The 26,148-nt window shown below is 39.4% G+C and overlaps 1 protein-coding gene across 5 annotated transcripts in view; it reads right to left on the bottom strand.

The window, feature by feature from the left end:
- The window catches only part of ckap5 (cytoskeleton associated protein 5), a 41,690-nt gene extending 18,957 nt beyond the window's left edge, over nucleotides 1-22,733 (bottom strand). For 4 of the 5 annotated variants that reach the window (XM_026174877.1, XM_026174879.1, XM_026174880.1 and 1 more), the window contains exons 1-25: nucleotides 22,666-22,733; nucleotides 16,381-16,477; nucleotides 13,534-13,727; nucleotides 11,529-11,735; nucleotides 11,111-11,282; nucleotides 10,867-10,999; nucleotides 10,660-10,760; nucleotides 9,163-9,276; nucleotides 8,961-9,065; nucleotides 8,479-8,568; nucleotides 7,797-7,961; nucleotides 5,883-6,011; nucleotides 5,636-5,794; nucleotides 5,389-5,490; nucleotides 4,656-4,766; nucleotides 4,427-4,519; nucleotides 3,931-4,116; nucleotides 3,662-3,756; nucleotides 2,912-3,095; nucleotides 2,624-2,769; nucleotides 2,184-2,358; nucleotides 1,103-1,216; nucleotides 746-874; nucleotides 350-544; nucleotides 140-266 (exon numbers count right to left, since the gene is read on the bottom strand). In XM_026174877.1, the coding sequence (XP_026030662.1) occupies nucleotides 140-266; nucleotides 350-544; nucleotides 746-874; nucleotides 1,103-1,216; nucleotides 2,184-2,358; nucleotides 2,624-2,769; nucleotides 2,912-3,095; nucleotides 3,662-3,756; nucleotides 3,931-4,116; nucleotides 4,427-4,519; nucleotides 4,656-4,766; nucleotides 5,389-5,490; nucleotides 5,636-5,794; nucleotides 5,883-6,011; nucleotides 7,797-7,961; nucleotides 8,479-8,568; nucleotides 8,961-9,065; nucleotides 9,163-9,276; nucleotides 10,660-10,760; nucleotides 10,867-10,999; nucleotides 11,111-11,282; nucleotides 11,529-11,735; nucleotides 13,534-13,727; nucleotides 16,381-16,437 (3,283 nt within the window). In that variant the 5' untranslated portion in view covers nucleotides 16,438-16,477; nucleotides 22,666-22,733. The remainder of the gene's footprint in view (nucleotides 1-139; nucleotides 267-349; nucleotides 545-745; nucleotides 875-1,102; nucleotides 1,217-2,183; nucleotides 2,359-2,623; nucleotides 2,770-2,911; nucleotides 3,096-3,661; nucleotides 3,757-3,930; nucleotides 4,117-4,426; nucleotides 4,520-4,655; nucleotides 4,767-5,388; nucleotides 5,491-5,635; nucleotides 5,795-5,882; nucleotides 6,012-7,796; nucleotides 7,962-8,478; nucleotides 8,569-8,960; nucleotides 9,066-9,162; nucleotides 9,277-10,659; nucleotides 10,761-10,866; nucleotides 11,000-11,110; nucleotides 11,283-11,528; nucleotides 11,736-13,533; nucleotides 13,728-16,380; nucleotides 16,478-22,665) is intronic. The other variant, XM_026174878.1, reaches the window with a different exon arrangement.
- Nucleotides 22,734-26,148: the final 3,415 nt, after the last annotated feature.

Below are 26,148 nucleotides of genomic sequence, written 5' to 3'. Positions count from 1 at the left end.
AGACTGGCTGTATTGGTGGAATTTACTTTTTTTTAACCATTCCTGTAATATTAAATGCAATCCATTGTTTAGATAAATTTGAGTACCACCGAAATGTTCTGAACACGTACTCGGGACTATGCTAAAATATTAAAAATACCTGAAGCAGCTCTATTTGGCTCTGCAGATCCTTTCCCTCCCCCCGTTTTGGCTGGCGCCGCAGGTTTAGCTGGCATCACTGCTCTGGCCTTTTCCAACATGGATACCACCTGATCCTTAGAGGCAGGCTGAGGGGAGATGAGAGTAAGATGACATTAATCCCTACTCACTATTTGTGGTCAAGAAGCAAAAATATCCCGTAGGTTCGTACTTTGAGTTTGCCTGTCGCTTTGGTCATCTTGTCGTAGCCAAGATGCATCATAAAGGTAGGAAGGGCATCCTGAGCCTTTTTGCGCACATCTCCATTTCTGTCCTCCAGACAGGCGTAAAGCTGAGGAATGCACAGCATCAGATCCCCTGGAACAGTCCTCTGTGTGGGCAACTTCTCTGCTAACCAGCCGAGCACCTGGGGAATGCAGAGAGGTTTCCAGCAAAACATGAGTCTCTTACTTACATCCCGTTGTGCTGCAATTCATGCAATAAGGAACACCAACAACTAAAATTTCAAATCCATCTCTAGAAAACAGAACAGTCAAAGTTATGTTCTGTGAGACCACACAGCAAAAAGAATAGGGGTGTGTGTGTGTGTGTGTGTGTGTGTGTGTACCTCTTGTCGCAGAAAGGGATTCTCTCTCTTCAGTTCCTCAGAAAGATCTTCTCCCTCCAGCCAGTCCTTCATCCCAGTCTGCTCCACCCAGGCCTGAAGTGTGGTCATGGCAGTCGCCCTCACATTTGGCTGCAGAAATAATTGCCAGCACAATTCAATCTAGGTCTATATATCTTACTATTGTTTTCATTAACATGTTTCCTTCATGGCACTTTCATATTTTTATGAAATTTTCATGTAAAAATCTCAAAAGCAGGAAAGCTCTGGAATGGAGGGTTTTTAAAAAAAAAGAAAAAAAAGAAAAAAAGAAGTTTGCAACAAGATGATCATGAATACTATCATCGGTGGTCTGAGTACCTTGCTGTCTCCTAGAACGGTTATTATGGGAATTCCCAGAGCTTTGACGTGCTGCTTAAGTCCAGGTCCCAAGGCTGTAGCCAGTTGCTGCAGAATAGAAAGAGTCTGCTGCACCTGAAAAACACAAAGTAAAACCCTTATTAACATTTACTGCCTATTTAGTTTAAGTATTACTACATAGTTACCTCACATAATATCGCTCCACACTAAACTGTTACAGTTTTTAATTTTTGAGACAGACACAAACACATTAGATTTCATCTAAGGAAATCAACTGGACTTCTTTAAGTTTCACAGAGACATTTCACCTGTCATCCAAGAGGCTCCTTCAGTTCAAAATCCAAATGGAGTTCCAGGTATTTAAATCCTAGTGGTGTTAATGTGCCTCATCACGTCATGAATAAAGGCATGGATCATTATCACCAGATGTTTCGGATCAAACCACTAAGAGCTTGCCTCACCCCATCATCTCACCTATTGGGGTCACCTTACAGATGTGAGTGGCGGTTGAGGCGCCATGGAAGGGATCTCAAATCTGCATTGTAGGTGGCTAATAGTCAGTGTCGTAAGCTACCCCCTCTGTTCAACGACAGTTGACACAGATGGCCTTTATTACCTGTCTTCCAAACCATCTGCCTTTTCATTTCAAAATGTGAACATTAGCATCCTAAAAGTGCCCCTTGGCCACTCCTTGTTGTCACAGCTGGGAAGGGGTTAAAGGATCTTAACATTCAGCCTTGTGTGAGTAAAAACGATCCAATTAAGTACTCCAATTCTTAATCAAAGATGAATCGAAATATACGTTTGACCAATATGTTAGAAGGAGAAATCTGAGTAGTAAAAATGATTGAATGTTTTTTTTCACCAGACCATCGATATGCATGATTTTAAATGAAGGCAGGAGCACTAATGCTTGAACACAAAGCGATAATTTTTATCTCCATACTTTCCTCACCAAAGATAAGAACCAAATAGGTTAAGTAGATAAATACAGTACAGGTGATTTCCCCCCCCTCTCCCCTCTCAAATCACGCACGCACACGAGATCTGTAGGTCAGGTGAAGAGCACCATCTTACGCACCAGGATCTTGTTGGAGTCACTGAGACGTCCCTTCAGGGCCAGAGGCAGCTCTCCAATGTTGGCCATGATGAACTTGGCCTCTGAAATGATGGCTGCAACCTCATCCAGACCTTCCTTTCTGATCTTCCAGTTCTTATCTCCAATTTTAGACACAAGGTCAGTCGTGATCTTGTCACTTAGAGACAGAAGGAAAAAGAGCTACATTAAAGAAAGAAGGGGGATAGCAAACATGACATATTACAGATTTAAGGCCCAACATCCTACTGATGGCTTAATTAGCCAGATAAATGTCTAAACAGCAACAGTCTAGAAGCTCTTAAGATGGGTAACAACCCTGTGTGGACCTAAGAATTTGAAAATGTCGCCATCGGAGAAGCCATGCTCCAGCTGCCGCACATGGATGCATGGTTAAATAAATTTCAAGGAAACAATCAGGTTACCTGACATCTGTTCGGGGCAGCAGGTCCATGATATTTTGTCCTCCACCTCCAGCATCTTCATCCTGCTCCTCAACTTCAGCACCCTCCTCCTCTGCCGCCACTTTTTTGGTGAACCTGATAGGGGGTGGTGGAGATTGACCTTGCATCTAAAACAGGAGACAGGATAAAGAGACACTAGTTGTGATTATTTTTCCCGTTGTTGTTATTATACTACTACAATAATTAAACCGGTCACACTTGCTAAACTGAGCACATAGTTAAATTTAGAGAAATCTCTGGAAGTGCTACCTTCTCGAACTCTGCATCTATCTGTGCAAGGAGAGCCGGCTTCTCATCTTCAAAGAACATGCGTAGTGGAGCTCCCATGTAGAGGTACATGACTCCCAGCAAAGTGATGGCTGCTGTCCTAACAGCGGGGTTGGTTGCTCCCAGAGCTGTCTTCACATTGTTGATGAAACCCTTCACATTGATACTGGAGAGTAGGGAGGTCAAATGTTAACAGAGGTCTTTAGGACAACTTCCAGGGTGAAAATGGCATAGATACATGAGGCCAGGAAAACAACTGATGTCATGGTGCCCATCTCAATCTTCTATATGCGATCTAGTTGCAATATGAAAAAGCAAGAACTGCAATCAGGCATTTATAATAACTGGCAAGGAGTCTTTGCTGTAGAAAAACTTTGGCCCACTCTGTTTTTGTAGAATTGTTTTTCCTTTTATTCATTTACTGGTGTTATTGTTGCCTAACAGGAATAGGTGGGATTTCTCCAGGTATTCCCCCTCCTAACACCACCAAAGACATGCAGTTAGTACGGTTAGGTTAGTTCGTGATTTTAAAATTGTCTATAGATGTGAATATAAGTGTGAATGGACCTCCCCAGGATTTACCCTGCCTCTCGTCCTGTGGCAGTTGGGAACAAAAACATAACCTCCCTGGCAAAATGTTAAATGAAGATGTTTTAAAGAAGCCCCCCCAAAATCAAAATCAGTTGGAAATTATGTTACAAATAAAGTGATGTGTGATGGACAGGAAGTTACCCTGCAAAGCCAAACTCCTTCATAGCATTAGACAGCCAGTTCAGAGTCTCTGCCTGGTTTTTGGGATTTTTCTGGGAAAAAGCCATAGAAACAACCTGACAAAGAAAAATCATAAGTCATTAATACTGTGCATTCTCAGTTCAATTTTATTAACAACAGTTGTATCAAGGCGCTGTTGCTACAGTAGTATCTGTTGATGTTTCTGTCATTTTCTGCACATATAAAAAGACCTTTTCAATCTTTAACAATCCAGAAAAATTGATCCTTACCTGTTCTGCAGTCCATGGCAGTGAGCAGGCCTCTCCAATAGCAGTCAGTCCTTCTTTAGCATTTCCACCACACTTGACATCTCCAACCTTGTCCACCAAGCCATCCAAAACAACAGAGGCTGAGGTCTTGGAAAATTGTCCCCTTTGAGCAATGAGAGCCACAATCCGCAGTTTCAACTGCATCACCTGAACAAGAAAAGGGTAAGTAATCAGACATGGCTGATCTGTCCTATAACAGGTGCTTTATTTTGCCATTTACACACTGGCTTTCAAAGAATGCCAATGGTTTTAAGTGCAGTGCCAAAACTTTGGTTCCCTCTACAGCAGCTTTTCATTGACATTTTTTTTTTAATTCTCATCAAATCCTTCAGTAAAATTTGTATAGGAGCACTGTCAACTGGAAGAGACACTCCCATTAGTTAATTGTGCAATGTAGTTGTTAATTGTTGAGCAGGTGTTAATGATGTTTCATTAACATCATCTTGTCAATGATTACCTGGAAGTTCGTCTCCTTCCACCCTGGTTTCTTGGCCAACATCCTGACTAAGGCCTGGCAGGGCATTGCAGCTTTATCCATCGTCTCAACAGCCTAGAAGGATACACAAATTTAATGAAAAATGGCAGTTATTTGCAATCACTGCTGGATATTATGAGTCAATCAGCTTTTGTTCTGTGATGAAGTTGTTTATGACACAGCTGATGAGGACAGAACAGGAAGACTTTACCCTCTGGAACTCCTCCATACTGGCCAGTCTGTCCTTCCAGTTGGCCGAGTCCAGCTGTTCAAGACAGGAGGCAGGAAGTACACCTGCAGCCAAGTCCTGACACACCTCAGCCTGATATAACAACACACAAGCACACAATAAGAAATTCCAAAGCAATAGCCTGATAATGTTGTATCCCACAGGGATAAAATATTACTATGATAACATGAGTTAATGCTGCTAGGCACTCTTTGTCAGTAGTGAGGACTGGATACTGATTAACTAAGATAACCAACTTTAAGACAATATTCATATAATCCCAAGTGAAAACATGGAATTGTTTTAGTTACTTTAATCAGCTGTTTAAATCTGTTATTTTCAACTGTGCTTACTAGCATGTTGTTTTACAGTATAGTAGGCTGTTGCATTCACATCATTGTCTTTGTTTTTAAGTTGTAAAGCCTGTCAAGAAATGAAGTACGTGGGAATGTAAAGTCTTGCGTTGTGTGTACATTTCATTGGGCAGGTACACTGTCAACTGTGCACTGTAGTAGGATAGTACAAGTATATACACATTTTTTCCCCCTGCTGATGGCTTAAAGACTTTCTGCAGCTCTGTCCAGCTTTCTTAGAATAGCTGCCTCTCTTTTCAATGAGTTTCACACTGGACTGGGAGACAGCAAGTGTTCTAGCATGTATTGATATGCCGGACATTTGTTGCAGAGGACCAGCATGCAGTCAAGTAATGACTTACTGAAAGTTCAGACTCCGTGAATTCTTTACTGTCGGAGGACTTCTTGGATTTGGCACCAGCTGCAGAGGTTGGCTTCCCTTTCTTAGGTGGCACTGCTGACACCTGGATAAAGTTTCAAGTAGAACTATAGACTGGTAAAGATGCCAACCATCCTATTTATCAATAACAAAGCTGATATACAATAAGGCAACAATATTTCTCCTTCGACTAATTTGACTTTTCTGTACATGCATTGCTCCCAGCACACCTTATTGGCAGAAGTCTGGCTCTTCGATGGAACAGAGGATTTGGATACAGATTCAGCAGGGACGACGGCTTTAGCTGCACATTTCTTCTCAACTGTGCCGCCTCCTCCTGCACCCTTCCTACCTCCTGAGAGCTCCACATTATCAGCACACTCCTTAATCTGCAACAAAAACAAAGTGAACAGTTCATGACAACAACAAAAAATTGAACCGAATTCACATCTGAATTCACATCTTCCTGATCCTCACCTTATCCAATTTCAGTTTATCCAAGTCAGCCAGGAAAGGGTTCACAGCTTTCTCTCCCACCACTTTCATGGCAGTCCCCAGAGCTTCAAAAGCAGCATCACGGACCTCTGGGGCAGAGTCATTTACTTGCTGTGAGAAAAACATAGGTATACTTAGAATTAGTTGGCCAGACCTGCAGTGCTTTTTCAAATTTTTCCATTCCATATTTAGTGGTGACTAGAACAAAATTCAATAGGCGATACAAATTTTGGTGTCTGTTAAGTTACATACAGGTGACATATATTGAACATAAAACAAATGCAAACATAGAACTTAACATCACTGTATCTGTGAATGTTACAGCAAACATTTGTTAAGGAGGTGTCCGAGTTCATACAGATATACACAAATAGGGCTGCAACGATCCTCACCATTATCGATGACATTGACTATACAAATTCATCGAATTTTATTGTTATATACTAATACCATGTACACGTATTTTTGTAACAGCAATACACTTCAGGAAACTATGGGTGCAGTTTCGCCTATATTGTCTGCCAAGATTGCACTCAGTACTAACAAAGAAGAATGTTGCAATTCAAGTCATTCAAGTCCAAAGAATAGACTGAAATGATACAAAAGTGGAGAACTGCCAGGTTTTTTTTTTTGTTTCGTTTTTTTTTTTTTTTTTTTTTTTAAAGAAAGGAGAAGGAAACAAAGGGGGGGGGGGGGGGGGTCAACAATGTAAAGCAGTTCTGCAGCAATGGAGGTTGATCAAGCCTTGAAAGCTGGTGCTACTAATTCCTAAAGGTGTTCCAACTTTTGGGATTACTTACAACCCACTCTGTCTGCATAAAAGCAGTGCTGGAACACACTGTGGTACCATACCCTCGTGAGCATCAGTGGAGCAGTATTGTGCTGCAGGAGTAATGTACTGCTACAAAAATTGAGAGAAAAAGGCAATTAACAATAGAATTGATTGAAGAGAGACAGACCATTATAACACTTATAAATGCAGGTCTTTCCTACAGACAAATTGCAAAGAAAGTCAAAGTGTCAGTGATTCCAAAGGGCACACAGAAACTGGGGCAAACTCTGACAGGAAAAGGTCTGGCAGACCCAAAGCCACCACTGAACCAGAGGACAAGTTTCTGTGTGATAAGCAGCTCACAGGACAACAGCTTCAAGCACAGCTTAATAGTGGTGGTAGTAAGCAAGTCTGAGTTTCAAAGACAAGACTTTGAGCTGCAGATTTGACAGGATGAGTTGCAGCAATAAAGGCATTGCTAAGATGTCAGAATAAGGCAAGAAGGCTTTCCTGGGCCATTAAACACCATCATTGGACTACTGAAGTCTGGAAGAAGGTATTACGGACCGATTAATCAAAATCTGAAATCTTTGGTTCATCACGCAGGATCTTTGTATGCCGCTAAGTAGGCGAGAGGATGGTTCCACAGTGTGTGGCATCAACTGTCAAACATGGAGGAGGAAGTGTGACCGTCTGGGGCTGTTTTGCTGGATCCAGGATCACTGACTTGTACAGAGTGGGAGGCTCCAACAGATATGGGAAGAACTTTCTGAAGAATATTTGATTTCTATTGTAGAAAGAATGCCACGGGTATGTTCAGCCGTTATATCTGCCAAAGGTGGCTATTTTGAGTCAAAAGTTTAGAATACATTTTGGTCTATAAATTGATTTCACAATTTATTTTTTCACTCCAATTGCTTACTCGTACCATGATTTTTTTTTTTCAGAGTGCAATTTGACATTAAACTGCAGAAAAAGATTTTTATTGAAAAAAAAAAAAAAAAAAAAAAAACCCTCAAGGTTCTGGAGAAATCCTGATTGAGGTTGTAATTCATGCATGAAAGGGTTAATTATAGGTTCATCCTAAAAGGCATTACACTGTAATGCTGCAGTTCTTAAGTCACCTTGATGAGAGCAGCACAGAAAGGCTTGAGGATGCTCTTGGGCAATGTGGCTTGTGTGCAGTGTCTGAAGGAGCGGGCGAGAAAAAGAGAGGCCTGCTGCTTGATTGAAGGGTTCTTATTGTCCATCACAGCCAGGATTTCCTCTGACAGGTTCTGGAAAGTTGTCTGGAGGGGGGAGAAGTCTGCAGTCAGTGAAATTCTCTACAATTAACAGGAGTTTAAGTTCTAAGTTTATAACTACGGGGAAAATGCATATAATATAAAGAACACCATCAACTGCCAGTGCTACCTCTCAGCTATAAGTCAACACACTTATGTTTTCAATTTCGAAATCTTATGCCGTCTTGATCTCAAGTTATGAAATTCGCAAGTTTTTATGAAAACTTGACCTCAGAAGGTCACTGAGATTCAAACTCATCCAAGATTCTTAGTGGATGCACTTCGGTATCAATTTGAAGCTCCTACGTCACCTCGTTCTTGCATTCACAAACTTAGTTGTTCACAGCACCGGCCTAGTGGGGGTGGTGACAATAACCAAACAGCCTTTTATGGCCGACGGCTAAAAACTGAACATGCTGATCTATGCTGTTAAGTGAAAGTACACATAACAAGGACTAGAGGTTTTTCAGTCAGATTTACATGCTGAAGTCTGTTGTCAATGAGATGTAAAGAATTTACTCACAGTGAGAAAGATGGCATCAATTGCCTCCTGCAGGGATTGGACAACCTGTGGCTTTTTTTCCTTGAACTTCTCTAGAATGGTTGGAACCACCTTAAAAGACACATCTCACATTAGAAAGTAACAAACTGGGCCAGCCTATTCGATGACATTTACAAACAGGTGATATAAGATGCAAACAAACAGATCAGTTTAAAAGTGCAAAACTTATGACTGCTGTGCAGCATCCAACACTAGAGAAAACTATGATACCTCAATCTGTTATACAGCTTTGCATCATGTTTGTTTGTTTTTATTCCTAATGAATAAAAGGAATTTAAAAAAAATTGAAATAAAACACTTTTGTTTTTTGTTTTATTTCCTAAAGTTGCTGTGCTGATCATTTCAGCCTACAGCATACGTTTAGTGTTTCAAGGTTAAAGAGAACATTTTCTCTTCTCAAAAATGTGCTGTTATTTAGATCAAGAAAAGGCACTTCAACTTACTTGTCCTGCATATGTTCCAAATTTCTTCCTCAGTCCAGTAGCCAGTCCTGCCAGACATTTAGCTGCCATTGAAACCAGCATCACGTTAGCATCTTTCCCTACGACCTAGAACACAGTAAACTTGTCAAGAGACAATCGCGAAACCCAAACCTGTGAGAAAAAATGCTTTTTGAAGCCACTCAAGAGTACTTTGAACCTTTACCTTCTTTAGGGCTCTGACAAGGTCTCCATAGTCTCCGTTCTCTAGTTTGGGGTTCTTGGTCAAAGCCTCGACAGCCTCCAGTGCCTCTTTTCGTTCCTGCCACTTCTTAGCTTCCTACAATAGACAGAACAAACACACGTTATTAAACAGCATTTAAACTCCACGATTGTACCATCACCTGAACTGAATATTTTAATATGCTAATAATTACAACTAACAAAAACAGGCCTGTTGGTACACAAAAACAGAAAAACCAAGGCAGACGGGGGAGCTCAATAACCATGTCCCAATTTATGAGCTGTGTCCTTCAAAGGATGCATTTGAAGGTCAATTACGTCACTTCTATGTTAGAGAAGCAAGTTGTTATATTTGTCTTTCTTCTTATTGGGTTGTCTTGGTTATATTCTTTAGAAAATGCCCCATTTCAACTACTGCAGCTTGTAACCTTGTCATATAAAAACAGTTTTAACAAGTTGTTCCTAGGGCTGTTCAATATCACGATATATATCAGATGATGATATGACAACATCTATCTTTTCACATTACACTATCGTTTGTTTCGTGGTGTCGCAAAATAAACTGTTTACGGCAATATTTTTTCATCGTTTTGATGGTCACTGTAGAATTTCTTAAAGTTCTCTCTTTCTCTTATATTTAGTATAACCACACTACGGACGGACAAGCGCCTGTTTTTATGAGTTGTCGTTAGCAACAACGAAGGTAAAACCATCGCGTGGCTCCGTTGTCTGCTTGTTTATTTTCCACATAAACCTTTCACAATAAAGCTGAAGATCCTGTTGAGATTTTTCAAAATAAACCGAATCATATGAAAAGGTATGTGGAGTGTTTACGGACGAGGAGCTAAAAAGAGCAGTCAGGTGCTAAAAAATAAACCTTAGAACAGAGTTTTCCCTGCATCACGCCATGTAATAAATACTAAGAGAAATTTGTGGCCGTTTCAACTTATGTAACACTGGACTCCAGGTACACGACACCAGCTGAAAACACTTCACCCAAGTCAAGTGACCGGAAATTCAAAGAATTAACAGAAAATGTAAAATTTGTGTGATATATATTGTTGTCGGGGACAATAAATGTCTTATATCGCAATATGAGATTTTGGTCATATTGCACAGCCCTAGTTGTTCCTGTGGCTCTTTTCCATGTTGTATATAAACACCCCCCTAGGTGGAGTATAAAACATATTGGGAACTCTTCCAGAGGTCCAACTACTCTTTTCCAGCTTGGATCAGTTGAAAGCAAATGGTAGGGTCAAATTTTGCCATTATCAACATGAATGACTGATCCATTCATTGTACAATTCAGGTTGCTGGTGTTATAGCTGTATTGATGTGGGGGGTACTGTCTTTGGGCTTTGTAGGACCAAAAGAAGATCATTTAAATGCTACAGCCTACCTGAGTATTATTGCTGACCATGTCCATTACCTTATTTTGATGTTTGGGAAGGTTTTTGAACTGAAAGCTGCGTAAACTTACAATTTTCTCATAGAAGTCTTTGGGCATCTTTGATAGAATTTCCACAGGCTCCAGCAGCTCATAAGGATCCACTGCCACCACCAATTCCTCCCCATCATCTCCTGATTGATTGGGGGGAAGAAAAAGTCAATATCACACTATGACTGACTTATCTCCTCTTTATCTAACAACACGTCAAAGAAGCAATTCTCTACTCTATAAACCTACCGTCTGACTGTTCTCCTCCTTGAGCCTGTTGCTCCTGAAACTTTGCTTTCAGGTCCTGCTGGGAGCGCAGGAAGCGCGTCTGTTTGGGAGGAGATGAAGGTAGCTTCACCCATTCCTCCTCTAGTTCTTTGAGCTGCAGGAAAAAAAAAAAAAAAAAAAAGACAGGTTTATTCAGTTTATCATGCCTTGAAATGAACAAAAATGAATGAAACGTGTGCAAAATGTGTGTAATAATGGGCCCCACCTGTACAGAATTAATGTTCTGAAGTGAAGGTCTCAAAGCATCTCTGATCCACTTGTAGATCTCTACTGCAAGCAGCTTGGCTTCATCTCTCACAGCTTTCTCTCTAGACTCAAACTGTTTGGGTAAAATCTTCACTACTGGCTTCAATGTTACTATTTTAGACCCAAATTCACTGTGAAAAGACAATTACATGACATTTGATTATTGTCATTTACAGAACTGACACTTACATAGACTGACTTACAGCAATTTGATTCCAGTGGTTAGAAATGAGCAATTTGATCAAACTTAGTCAATGCTTTTTGTTTATTTGGTCTTGTGTGGCAGCTAGAGCTTTATCCTGACAGGCAACATTAACATGACATACTACATTTGCTGTGTCTATACATTAAAGGATTCTCAGTATAGTTACACTAACCTGAGAGCCTTTCTTAAAGTCTCGATGCATGCCACCACTATCTTGGGGTTCTTGTTGTCGAGTCCTTTGAGCAGCTCGTCCTGAACCACTTCAGCCTTCTCTATCTCAATGTACATAAAACAGATGTCCATACCCAGCTCTTTGGCCCGTGCTTTTGGCTGGTTGAACACTTTGGTCACCACACCAGACACTACCTCACCTGTCGTCCTATAGAGTGACAAAGACAAAAAAAACAAACAAACAAAAAATGATATAGGCATATACATAGATAGATATACAAGTTCATGATAGCATGTGGCCATAATTACCTCTCCATAAGGAGTAGTGTGTGGCCCAAACACAAAATGGCACGCTTTCATCAGTGCTACTACTGCTTAATAAAGAGTTTCACTGCCTTACTGCTACCTTCATTATTCTTTAATAACTTGACTCAAACTTTTGAATACCAAAAAAGGATCTTCGCAGCCGCCAGTGCTACCCCTCAGCTTCCACGTAGGTTACGTTTTTGTGTTACGTTTGTTTGTTTTTAAAAACACATTTTTTCACCAGGTGCTCAAAATTATAACAACATAGCAGGAACATAAAAATATGTCCCCCGAACACACCATAAGGAAAAGAGTAGTACTGCAGCTATTGATTATTTTAATCAATTAATCTATTGATTATCCAATCAATTAACTGAGTAATCCAATAAAAATAAATATGTGTCATATTAATGAGCAATAATAACTATTCAAAAGAGAAAAAAAAATCTAAATATTTGCTCATTGTTTTCTATTTTATAAATTGCAATGTTTTTTAATTTCATCCTTCAGCAAGTGTGTGTGTGTGTGTGTGTGTGTGTGTGTGTGTGTGTGTGTGTGTTAACTTTGTAATTTTTGTAACTGTGTCACACTTGCTGCTGCCTCTCCTGGCCAGGTCTCCCTTAAAAAAAAAAGTTTTTTTTTTAATCTCAATAGGATCTTCCTAGTTAAATAAAATAAAAATAATTAAACACGCATGCTGTACATGTTCAATGAAATTGTTAAAAGCCTCATTTTATCCTGACATTCATGCCTATGATGAATGTATATAAACATCTGACTACAAATGTACTTACACCTTTTCATCATCAGAAATTTTCACAAAATCATGTGGTACAATTTCTAGGGCTATATCACTCACTACAGATAGGACTGCAGTTAGCGATGTGAGGGATTAGCCAAACAAACAATGACACTTTACTAATCAACACCAGCAATACAGTTTCTTAAAAACAACTATTAATTGTCATTAGCGCACCACAATAATGGCCTGTATTTATATAGCGCTTTACTAGTCCCTAAGGACCCCAAAGCGCTTTACACTACATTCAGTCATCCACCCATTCACACACTGGTGATGGCAAGCTACATTGTAGCCACAGCCACCCTGGGGCGTACTGACAGAGGCGAGGCTCTGTCAGTGCAGACTGTTGCCCTCAAATCATATTAATGCCTTAAATCAATGCTGTAAAAATCTGACCCTCAAATAATGTGTTTAATTGCTTACAGCAAAAAATAATACCCAGCAGATTTCTGTATTGAATTTCAGCATTAATGTACTCTGTTCTGTGGTCACAAACACCATTTTTCTGGCAAAACAAAAGTAAAAACCTTGTACTGTTTCTGCAGTTCAAGATAAATGCAGGCTACTGGCAACAAATTAAGTCTGCATTCTGATGAACAATTATATTTTCATCAGATTAACAGAAACTCTACAGACTAGGTCCAAAGCTGCTGTTAGCAAGGGAATAACTAATAACCATTAAGCACCACCAATTTAACTGGCACCATCTTTGAGTCCAGTTTACCTTTATACATTAATTGAATCACAAGGCAAACCACTGTTGTTGCAGTGCAACTCAACACACAACAGACTATGTAAAACCAAGAAAGCCTGTTCTTTGTTTAGAGGCACAGTTTTGGGTTTTTCCAGACTTTTAAAAGAAATTGCAGGAGAAACTCTTGTTGTTACTGTTACTTACTTTCCAGCAAAGTGGGCATTCTCAATGAAGGCAAGGGCTGCCTCCAGACCTTTGAGCTGAGCCACTGCATTCGAGTCTGTGACAAACTTCTTAATCAGTCCCAGGTACTTCCCCCATTCTGGACTCTTTTCATCTTCTATCTTCTGGAACAATTTCAGTGCTTCTTCATAACCATTCAGGCGGGCTTTCCAAATCTGAATCAAACACACTGAGAATTAGTGTTGTCACCATATTTTACTTCCAACTTTCATACATTGTTTGGACAATAATGCTAAATGATGCAAAAGGATAAAAGATACTCAAGACAACTTATATTGACAAAACATTTGTTTTGCAATCCCAAGATCAAATAGTCTTAAAACATCACACATTGATCTCACATGTTGCTTTTGGTTTTATTTAAAAAAAAAAAGAAAAAAAAAGCCAAATTAGATAAATCATGCATCACCAGTCAGCCTAAAACTAAAAATACAACATGAATCCTTGAAGTCTGACATGTCTTATCAATTTAAATGCTAAAACATTCTAAATGATAGTAATTCTAAGGAGGCAGACAGGATTCTCCAGAATCCCAAAAAGTTGATTCGTATGCAGCATTTTCAGTGGGAGAAACATTTGTCACTCATTCGACTGACTTCTTCAGTCTCATGCATCACAAGACTTCATGTAACTCAGCATGAATTCCATTATGCTGGGAGATGAAGGAATGGCGATGCCAATGCTTAGCTTGAGGCTTCATAAGAGGGCTTCACTAAGCAGTGTGTGATGCAAAGTGGCTCCATCCATATTTGCTACTACTGCTTGGTTTTTGTCAATTCACTCTTGTAAAAGGGGGGGGGGGGGGGGGGGGGGGAAAGAGCAAGAAAGTACAGCTTGTGTTGATGTAGTGATATGGTATAAAATCATGATTAAAAACCATTCAAATATTCCTATTCAGTCATGCTTTCACAAACAACAAACTAAATGGACATACACAGTGTTTCAAGTTTCTGCGCAGGTGAACTGCCTTAAGAAAAATCTCAGACATCAGTTAGAAAGTGTATATCCTTGTATGCTCCATATGCCTATTAAATCTACTGTAGGCACAGTGATTGCTGGCTTTTCAGTCAAACTTATTTGTGAGCTAAAAGAGAATAACAAAGGAAAAGGGTGCAGTTTCGTTTTAGCTTTAGAAACTTGGATTGCTCACATTCTCTGTACAGTCTACAACACCACAATGGCATTCCTGCCCATGTTAAACACAAAAGCACTAATCACATTGAGTTCAGGGTGTGGTTCATTTAAAAGCCTTTTGTTTGGTATAGAAAAAAAAAAAAAAACAAACAAAATAAAAAAGAAAAATTGTGGCTCTCATGCTCAGGAGGGGGGGGACTTCTATATAAAACATATTCCAGCTGATTATGCTAACCATGTCCAGTGGTTCGTTTGCCTGAGTAGCTGTATCATCTTCCAGTGGCTACAACCAGAATAAAACGGAGGCTTAATCTCAGCATAGTCCAGATTTCAGATCTAACAAGGTGAACCATTTTAATTATATGATCATTTTTTCCCCACATCAGTCAATACTTATTTATTGCATTTCAAGTCGTTCAAGTCCAATGAATAACTTGAAATAGTACAAAGTGGTGAACTGCCAGAGGTTATTAAAAAAAATTAAAAAATTAAAAAAAATAAGGTAAGGTTACCCAAAACTGAAAAATAATGTACATTTCAGAAATGTGTTAAAGAACACAAACTAGAAAACGAAATTCTTTGGTTCTTTCCAAAGAAATAAAAGCCCCTTTAACATTTGTAGCTACTCTGATCGAACCACCACACATCGCCACAACTCGACAGGTTTTCCAGTACAAAATAATACTGCCTTGAGTACGTGACTGTCGACATAGCAACATGTCGGAACGTCCTGCGACATAATTAATATGCAACACGAATGCTACAACAAAGGTGGACTACGAGGCAAGAATATAGCTGCTGCTTGGTCTGTGACTTTTCGTTAGACTGAAGGACCATATTATTGTTTGGGGGGTTTTTTTGTAGTCATTTCCCTGTTGCTGGGTTACCAAAGTGAGCGTTTTGATTTTCATGAACAAGATGATCTCATGACTCATCGTGTGACGCTACTGACCAGCCAATCGGTGGCATCCAGTCTGACGACGTCAGATTTTAGTACCCGCTTGGATCACTTGGAACCTCGGGCAAGCAGGTACTAAAATAAGTACCTTGTACCAGGTACAATAACCTAATGAGAAAACTGTTGAACCATACGGAGTCCATTCAAGTAGGTACTATTGTAAAACAGGCTATAGTAGCTATTAATACACAAAAAACCCACTTAAAAAAAAAAAAAACACAAAAAACAAACAAACACACACACACACACACACACACACACACACACACACACACACACACACACTTCTAAAGTACTGGGGCGTACAGCTGCAGTACCCCAAACAGCTCCTCTAAGCTGCGTGTGTCAACCCAACCTGAATTAGAAACAACATTGCAGATGTAGAAGCAGAGCAACTGTGGACAGAAGTTTCAGCAGAGTGGAGGTAGTTCATAAGAGATTACAGGATGACTCCAACCTCAGCAACAGGACCACTCTCAGCACTGAGCAAATGTGTTTCATCTTGAGTGACAAAACGTTTCTTCCGCTGAAAACGCCAATTCCAGATGAACAGTAAACTTTTTATAATTTCCTTACATGGATCAAGACAAATTGTGAAATAACTTTTATTAAAAATCAAATATCAAGTAAAAGAGCTGTGTAGAAACATTTACAAATATTTTTGAAGGAAAAAAATAAATACATTCACAGAAGACAAGCATAAATGAGAGGCTCACCTTGTGTTCACATTTCTGGTCAATGGGGAGCTTCATCCACTCGCTCTCGTCCCCCATGGTGGCTGCCTGGGGACTCAGCTTCCCCAAAGGTACACTGCTGAGGTGTGGGACACACACACACATATCATTTACACGGCATGTCCAAGAAAAAAAAAAAAATTAAAGTCCTTGTTATCCAGATATCCTAATTAATCTGGGAAGCCTCTAACTTTGTAAGCTAACCAGCAGTTATGATAAGTGGGACTTTTACACCATCAACATCAAACCAACACCAAAGTGCACCAGTTATAACAATACGTATAAGAGTTTCTTGTGCACACTGGAAGCCTAAAGCGGTTTACTTGCGCCATCATCTGAAGACTCTTGGCTGGCTCTTTGAATTTCTTGATAATACTTCACACTCCAGTTGTTCACACTTGGAAATGCTGTGATAACCTTGTAGATACATGTTCTGCTTTGTGAGCATGAACTCTTTTTCTAAAATCTAAACTAATTTCTTTTAGATTTTTCTCAAGTGAGAGCTCAAATTCTTGCTGAAGTTTTTATACAATGTATACATTGGAAGAAACCCCTCAGTTTTAACTCAAATTTACAAGCTTAGAGCATTACGAAAGTAAAGCACATCACTGACCAGTTGATTGTGGCAATGCTTAATTTAAAAAAAAAAAAAAAAGTCAGCTATGTGGTGGGGGGGGGGGGGGGAGTCAAACCCAGAAGAAAGCTAGAAGTTTAGAAATTCAATGAATCCACCTCCAATGCATCTGGCCTTGCTTGTATTCAACCTGGTCTCCTGCACACACACACAATTCATCCATCTTCCCTCTCTCCATTACATCAGCCAGATCTCTTCCTATACCAATAATCCTGGTATAAATTTTTTTATGTGACAAAAATATCATAGCAAGCTATACTCTACCAATGCCATCTGTTTACATTCCTTTGCACATACACAAAACAAGCCTGGGCATCTCTGACAAGTCAGTCAGCCTCAAATTACAATTTAATACCTTTATTAAAAAATAAATATATTTAAAAAAACGAGGTGGGGTGGGGCAGGGCCTATTTTAGCAACCTCTAAAAAGCAAAAACTAAACAAATGACTCAACCAAACATCTTAGATGAAGTCCATATGACAGAAAAAGCAAACAGTGGTTCAGAAACAATGTGGTACATAGTGGGAAAGTGAGGCTTTAAGCAACTGGTTAAAAATTTATTATGACCATCTGCTAATGTATCTAGAGTGGATAATGTTCTACAGTTCGATCGCCTCATCTTCCCACTGTACAGTCAACAGAAATAGATGTAGCAGGATTCTGAGAAAGAAAAAGAAAAAGGAAAGGAGGAGGAGGAGCAAGTACAGCGTAGTGTTCTATGCTAATGGCAGCTAATGGTAACTGTCATTTGATAGCAACTAAAGTTGGGAAAAAGAGACTTACAGTACATTTGCCCATTGATAATTAATTTAGCAATTGAGGTCACGCCCAAACAGACACCATTATCATGGTCCAGATCAGTTGAGGCACTTGGTTTTGGGTTAAGAAGTGAATGTACATAATGTGGCTATTTCTTTGGCTAGATGAAGCACCAAACTCCACTGGGAAACGCCCAGAGATTCAATTTAATTTCAATGCAATTTTATTTATATAGTACCAAATGATGGAAAATGTATGCTATGCCATCTAATGCTAAGGGGAAGCATGCATAATTTAAGTTTAATTAGTCCTAACACAGAATCTTGTGGAACTCCTTCAATAACCTAAGTGTGCGAAGAGGACTCACCATTTACATGAACAAATTGGAGTCCATTAGGTAGATGTGATTCAAACCACTACAGTGCAGTATCTTTAATACCTATAGCATGCTCTAAATACTGTAATAAAATAACAGTCAACCGTATGAAATGCTGCACTGAGGTCTAGCAGGACAAGCACAGAGATGAGCCCACTGTCAGATGCAAAAAGAAAATAATTTGGAACCTTCACTAATATGATTTCTGTAGTGTGATGAGCTCTGAAACCTGACTGAAACTCTTCAAATAAACCATTCCTCTGCAAGTGATCAGTTAGCAGTTTTGCAACAACACTTTCAAGAATTTTTTAGATAAAAAGGTTGGAAATTAGCTTTCTCTGAAAGGTAGATGGGCTCTCTCTAGATTATAATGTTGATAATGCATGATGCATGCACAGTTAAGCTGCATGATCCATTATTGAAGAATACGATAAATGGTTCAAAATGCTTTTATTAGTTATTGACATTTTCCATTAAAGGATTCTCAAAGTTAACTTACAACGTCCCTGCTGTTAAGAAATTCATGAAGTCATCGCTAGCTATGGTTAAAAGAATGATGGCTCAACAGAGCTCTGACTTTTTGTTAACTTGGCTTAGCTACCATGGCATCACTCATTGGTTTCTTAAGGCCTTAACCCTGAACTACCAAGCAGGATTTGGGCTTATCCAGGTAAATACTAGGGTTTGGAACACGAACACGAACACGAACACACACACACACACACACACTTTGTGTGGCGATATGCCAAAACAGGGACACCAGATATGAATATTTTGAATAAATTAAAATACTCTGGGAGCACTATAAACTGGAGGGCGCATCTCACCTTTGTGCCAACAGTTGCAAACTGACTTGGACTGATCACTGATCACACTTGAACCAATGTAAAATTTTTGAAAAGCTGAGTTTGGAAAGCCAAGACAGCCAGACAGTGGAAGTGGACAGTATATCTTTTGTTTTAACATTGTTATATCCAGGGGCAGCACAAAAGTGATCCCATTAAATAGATTTTTAGTTTTAGTCCCCTTGCTTTCCACTCTGTTATCCAACTAATGACAGAACTAATAACTAACTAATGCAAGCCTACACCAAACAACCAACCTGGTGACGTAATGTTCTACACTGAGAGAAGATGGCGCTAAAATGTTTTTAAAACTTTAAGCACTTATTTCTTAAATCCAGACACAGACAGTGTTAGATTTGTCCGTTTTTGAGAGCAGGGCTCTATGATGCAAGTTAGGCTTAATATGTGTAGCATTTCATGTCCCCTTTCAAGCTCGGGTCCTCTACCCAAATCCTGGAATCTTGAGGGTCCCGCGTAGCATCATTGCTGTTCCTAGGACTGCGCTCCTCTGGACAGAGATCTTGGGTGTTGTTTCTGGGATCTGCTGGAGACACTTGTCCAGCTTGGGGTCACTGCGGTGATTACCAATGGGAGCACTGCTGCCTTCACATCTTCTCAAGCTCTTCTCTCAGCCTGTGGTACTTTTTTCAAGCTTCTCATGATCCTTTGTTGCTTTCACTTAGTATAGCAACATCAATTACAGTTGCCTTCCTTGGTTTATCCACAAATATTATGTCCGGTTGGTTAGCCAACATCAGTTTGTCTGTATTTGGAAGTCCCACAGAACCTTAGCTCGGTCATTCTCAACAACCCTAAAAAGCATGTCCCAGTTTAACATCACGACTTCCAGGTCATACTCGACACAGTCGTTTCCGCAACACTGCTTTTCTCCCGAGGTCCCCAAAACTGTTGAAAGGAATGGCTTATTCAAAGGCTCTGGAGGTCTCTACATACACACATAAAGTTCTGTCAAAAAGTTCACTGAACTCTGATATGCACTGAATGTTTTTGTTCATCAAGTGGTTGTTGGCTTCATTTGTATTGGTGATGCAAAGGCACGTCACAGTACAGATGCTGTGCAAGAACTCCTTGCTGGCAAGATTACGCTGTACTTTGCTTAATTCAGCAGGAAACCGTTATCGTGCGACACATGCAATAGAAATTAATGGGTTTCAGAGCCTATGTGAAAAGGCCTTCAGGCTACTGAATTTGGGGTGAAACCCTCCATGCAGTGTAATGAGCTTCATTGTCTTGATGTCAGTGGCATCCATCTCCTCCTTTGACCAGCTTATTATCCCAGCAGGGTGTCTAATCACTGGCAGAGCGTAGGTGTTGATTGCCTAGATCTTGTTCTTCCCATTCAGCTGACTCCTTAGGACTTGCTTTACTCTCCGCAGGTATTTAGTGATTGTGGCTTTCCTAGCAGCCTCTTCACAATTCCTATTTGGCTGTGGGATTCAGAGGTCATTGTAGCTGCCCTCAATGTCTCTAATGCTGTAGCCATTTCCTTCTGGTAGTACAGTCGCTTCAGTTCTGACTGCTCCCTCTCCAAATTCACAGCCTTTGCCATGACATAAAATCATATTCTGTACAGTATATAGCCAAAGTTTTAACAATGTGAGTATATGACTAAAACCTTTGCTAGCTTTGAGGCATCCACTGGTGACACTTGGGCACTCTCTGACAACATTTCCTCCTCTGATTCAAACCATCACAAATTCCACCACCAAAATATCACTATTACATTTACAATGGAACTGAATGCAAAAATCCTAATTAATCATGTTTGTAGGATCTATTTAATAACTGTTCTCTGAAAAATGTGTCCTGTTAAAGGGAAATTCATATAAATACATATGCAACAAGGCCAACCAAATAAAATATCTACCATTTCCACACTTTTCAGTCCAAACCACTTTGCACCACTTTCTTATATCCTGACAGTAGCTTTTTAATGCTGAAAGAGAGCTTTACTGTAGCACAATCTGGCTGATGAAAACCACAAACTACTTTAATGGAGTTGCAATATTCATGCTGACTTTAATATACCACACATTGGCATACAAGAAAAAACAAGGGCAATGGCACACTTGAGCATGTGACACAGTTACCTTCTAAATTCAATACAGGGATGTGTCAGGATCTGAGAGTAAATAACGTTTTGTGTTATGCACATCGTACAAGTCAGGTGTAAGAGATTCTAGGTTTAAACAGTTGAAGCGCTTGATATAAAGCAGGTGTCCTCTGGATGAATCAATTAGGCTGTTGGATAAATCTATAAATCTGGCTTTGAAACTCCTTTACCTTTAGTACCTACTCGGATCGACTCAGATCAACTGGTTTGCAATCAAGTACCATCGAATATCTGTGGTTGTCGTCATAGCCATGCTGCAGAGTGTCCAGTGATGTAATTAATATGCGACACGAACACTACAACAAAGATGGAGTTCAAGGCAAGAACATACCTGCTGCTTAGTCTGTAGCTTTTCATCGGACTCTGGGACCATGGCATTGTTTTTTGTAGCCATTTCCCTTGTTGTCGGGTTTCAAAGACTGCAGTTTTGATTTTCGTGAATGAGACGCTCTCATGACTCGGCCAATCAGTGGCATGCAGTCTGACATCACATTTTAGTACCTGCTCAAATCACTTGGAACTGCAGCCGAGCAGGTACTATGACCTAATGGAAAACCCTAAAAACCGTGGAGAGTCGATCCAAGTTGGTACTAATGGAAAACGAGCTTAACGCTATGATAGGTAGAGATCCAAAACACAGAACAGGTCAGGGAGAGAGATGAGTTAGAGAAAGAATTGACAACTACCCAACAGGAAAGAATGGAAAAAGAAGACATCCACGAAGGAAACAGCTGTAAACAGCATGTAAAAACTGATGAAGTTCTTAAATTCAGTCTCACATTTGATTGCTTTTCTCAGGTCAGAGTAATGTAAATTTGTGACTTTAGTGAAATAGCCTTAGAAACAAATTACAACTCAATACGTGTGATCAATAAGCTCTCCTACTCAAAAAAAAAAAAAAGCAGCACTACACCTCTAGCTCTCAGTATTACAGAATGCAAACTTAAATACAACCAAATGAGCACAGCTAACCTTTATCAACTAGACTCCCCTTTAAATACACCCAACCAGTCATTATCACTTTGGTTATCAACCGTGCCGTCAATTAACCACATCACCGATTGTTTGCTTTCCCGGTTTGACTGGGAGTGGCCAGCATAACATAACTAGCGGTCGTTAGTTGCTAACGTTAGTTACCGAGGGCCATTAACTAGCTAACTTAGCAACAACAGTGACAGTTGCTACGTTACCCCGTTAACCGCTCATTCAGGTCCAACCCGCATCAACACAGACGGCTATCGCTAATGACAAATAAACATTGTTAAACATGTCGTGCAAAATTGTATTATGCATAAGTTATTTTCAAAGTCAAACCTCGCCGTTAATTTATTGTCGGTTGGTAATAGCTGTTAGCTGGTTAGAAAGAAGGCTACAAGCTAACCTTCCATCCCCGCCAACATAACCAGGCCTAACAGCGCAGTTCGCAGCTACACACATTACATCACAACTAGCTCCGATTCAAACCTGATTTGTAGTTGCTTAAAATAATAATAATATTTAAAATCTTCAACATAATACCTGTTTGCGTCTTTTAAAAAATACGATGCTGCTTCCCCAATTCGATGAGGATGATAAAGATCACTGAAGCGGGGTCCAGCCGAGTTTTATACAAGTGCTTCCCTGCCTCGAAGGAGATTCAACACTATTTCCGGTACAGAATAAAACAGACAGTTGCGCTGTTTCTTATCTAATTCAAATTATAAATATAATTTACAGAAATTGCGTATTCGTTAAAAGAAAAACTTCGAAAAAGTATTTCTGGGCTGGGATATGAAAATATTTGTTTGTCTGTCTGTGGAATATGCGTGTGTTGAACTCTTATTTTAAACACAAATGAACGCCCACTTCCGATTTCGCTAAATACGTCCAACTTCTTTCAGCTTTTTCAAATTTCTCCAGAGCCGGACAGACGGAGGCGGAGCGGAGAGCGGGACACCACCCCGACGACGTCACTCCAGTGCTGAATCACTTTTAATATTTAGTCCGACTGCATAAGCAACCTGTCATGGACAGTGAAGAAGCAGCACACAAACAAAATGCTACCTTTATACAGTGAAATTTTACTTATGTGACTACTTATTCATCTAATGCGCTTCTTTGTTTTTCACTAGACGGAGACAGATGTGGAGAGAGATTGGTTGCGTTTGAAATATGCTCCGCCTTCAATGTGTGAAATTCCTTAGCTGATTGGAACAACGCGTGCATTGCTTTCTCAGAAGAGATTTCATTGGCTACTCTGAAATTAAGTCTATCTCAAAACTACGATTGTCTATGTAAACACTACTTGTTTGTTTCGTGTACGCCCTTTAAACTTTAGTGATGAGCGATGTTATGCCAAAAACCGATTTCCGATGTTTTTATGTGTATTTTGTATTTCGAATATTTTTACTCATATTAGTAAATAGACAGTAGTGAACATGATTTATGATTGGGTTATATATAGAAGAAAGAAATAACCTGTTGTTGAAGTATCTTTATAACTCTGCGTATTTGTACCCACATTGTCCTCTGCAGTCCTTTTTGGTCACTTTAAGTAAGTTTGTAGAACTGTGGTGTTATGTTTGTTACAATTTCTGCTACCCTCTTGGCTTGATCCATTGACTGATCTCTTTCGAAAATCACATTTTTAATGTCAACGACACATTGTATCCGGGTAAATAAAGGATATATAAAAGTCTCTCCAAAGCTCAGTGCAGAATTTGATGGCCACCATAAAATGATTGTGTCGTGTCAAGGTAGGTAAAGGTAGGTATCTCTGAAGGAATTAGGTTCCCCTGCATGTGGAGTACGCGCTGGGCAGGGGAAAGCGGATCCAGTTGACTTCGCCTCCATTTCAACTAACCACACGTGGAAGTCGTGACGTTTTAGTTTAGTGAGAAAGTAAAAGATGAATGTCGTTAATTTACCGTTCAGTTTGTGGGTTACAACAGAAATTATACATTTATTGTTCTCAGGTATTATCGGACTGGATTATTTCAACAAACCGACGACATTTTGCCTGGTAATATGTATCCTTCTGTAACTTGATTGTATAAAGAGCTAAAACCTCCAAAATTTCAGTAGTAATAAGTCATTATAAGAAGTGTTTGCGAACTAAAAATCAAGAATGACGGATACTGTTTGTCCGTGATTTGGACAGTCCAGCGCATGCTCCCGACACAGGGGTAACTGTCGGGATCCCTACCTTGGCAAGACACCGGTCTGGACCCGTTCATTGTGGGTTGTTGCTGTTGTTGACAACAATAACAGCTGACAATTAAGCTAACATTATGCCCGCTACTGTCCAAAAAGTATTGCATTTTCACTCTGATAAACAGTTTGATTAAATTCTCACACCAGATGAAAATTTATACTTATACAATTTATATTTTTTATACTTCAAAGAAGTAATGCAGTAATGTAGACCAGCAACTAACAGCAGTAAAAATATCACTTACAGAAAACTCACCAGAGTATTGCTGTCAACAGACAGCAGTGAGCTTAGGTGACTTATTGATCTCTATCAAAATGTTACACAAGGTTTTATAGTTCCCTCCACAGTAAGACAGATGTGGGCACTTGACAGCAGACACTAGTGGCCTGCACTCACCAGGAATCAACCTTGGTGAGTTTTTGTGACGAAAATGTAAAATAACGCAAAATATACAATAGACACATAGTCCTGTTATTTCTGTCATTCCTACTGCCCTCTGCCTAGGTAAAGAGTAGAGATAATTTCATTTCATTTGTTCATATGTTTTAATTACATGAGTACACACATTTCAATATCAGCTGGACATAGCACACCAAGGGCCATTCACAGTTTATTTTTTTAATGATGGCTGTGATTATCAATACAATTTGTAAATGTTTGTGTTTATTTAAAAGGGAAAATACTTATTAATTAACATGAGCACTTAAGCTCATCATGTAAATATGCCAGATTTACCCACAGACTATTTCATCTGCAATCCCTGGCAGGTTAATGGCATATTAAATAAAGCAACAAACCAAACATTTAGAAGCGTGTGAACATAAAACGTGTGACAAAAACAAATGTCCATATACCATTATTAAAGATCAAACCCTATAATCACTTACACCCCCCCCCCCCCAAAAAAAAAAACCAAACCAAAAAACATTAGAATCAATGATTTTCAAGGGCATTATGTCATGTTTGATTATCCAATAATCACTGTTTTACAAATTTAGAAAAAGAAATAAAGAATGTTATATAGTCTTTCTTTCCGAGGGTATTGTATTCCAGGTATGAGCTGCTTGATAAGACAAAACTGATTGCCCAAAATCAATTTGGGCTGAAAAGTGCTCTAATATTGTTGTTGGTTATACGAAGTCAACAAATCCCAGCCTCTCTAATTTGATTTGAATTTTAGTATCTTAACCTCCTAGGACCTGGTGTCCACATATGTGGACATCACATTTTGGGTTATTTAGACCAAAATATTCAATTTTGCTCTACAAGGGCCTGATATCCACTTACAAGGACATTATTCTGCTACTGTTCTATCAAATTTTTAAACAAATATCCTCATATGTGACTCTTATTTTTCATAAAACCAAAAATAAGGTAAAAAAAAAAATCTGGTAATTCTTTCTTTTTACATTCATTGGGCCCCAATATGCTCAAATATCAAAGAGAAATTAAAAATGCATGCTGTGGAAGAGTTCGGGTCTTAGGAGGTTAAAGAATGTTTATGAAACATTTAAGTATAGAGAGGACTTGGATAGACTGTACTTGGATAGTACAGTCACAGATAACGGACAACACACATAGGAGACATTTGACTTATAATTCTGTGTTGTTTCTGAATCAAAATAACTAAAGATACTTTAAACATTTATGTAACTAAGCACTAAGGTGTCGAATGAAATGCCAAAGAAATAAATTCTACTAATATCCCAGCTGCACATGAGACCTATCAACCCAAAGGAGCAGGCAAATAGCACTACACTGCAAACCGTCACACCCAGTTTGAGAGAAATTGCAATAAATTTACCAGT

This window comes from Astatotilapia calliptera, chromosome 7 (genome assembly GCF_900246225.1).
Source record: "Astatotilapia calliptera chromosome 7, fAstCal1.2, whole genome shotgun sequence".
Lineage (NCBI taxonomy): Eukaryota > Metazoa > Chordata > Actinopteri > Cichliformes > Cichlidae > Astatotilapia > Astatotilapia calliptera.
The sequence above is the reverse complement of the archived record's forward strand: the minus strand, read 5'-3'. Positions and strand labels throughout refer to the sequence as shown.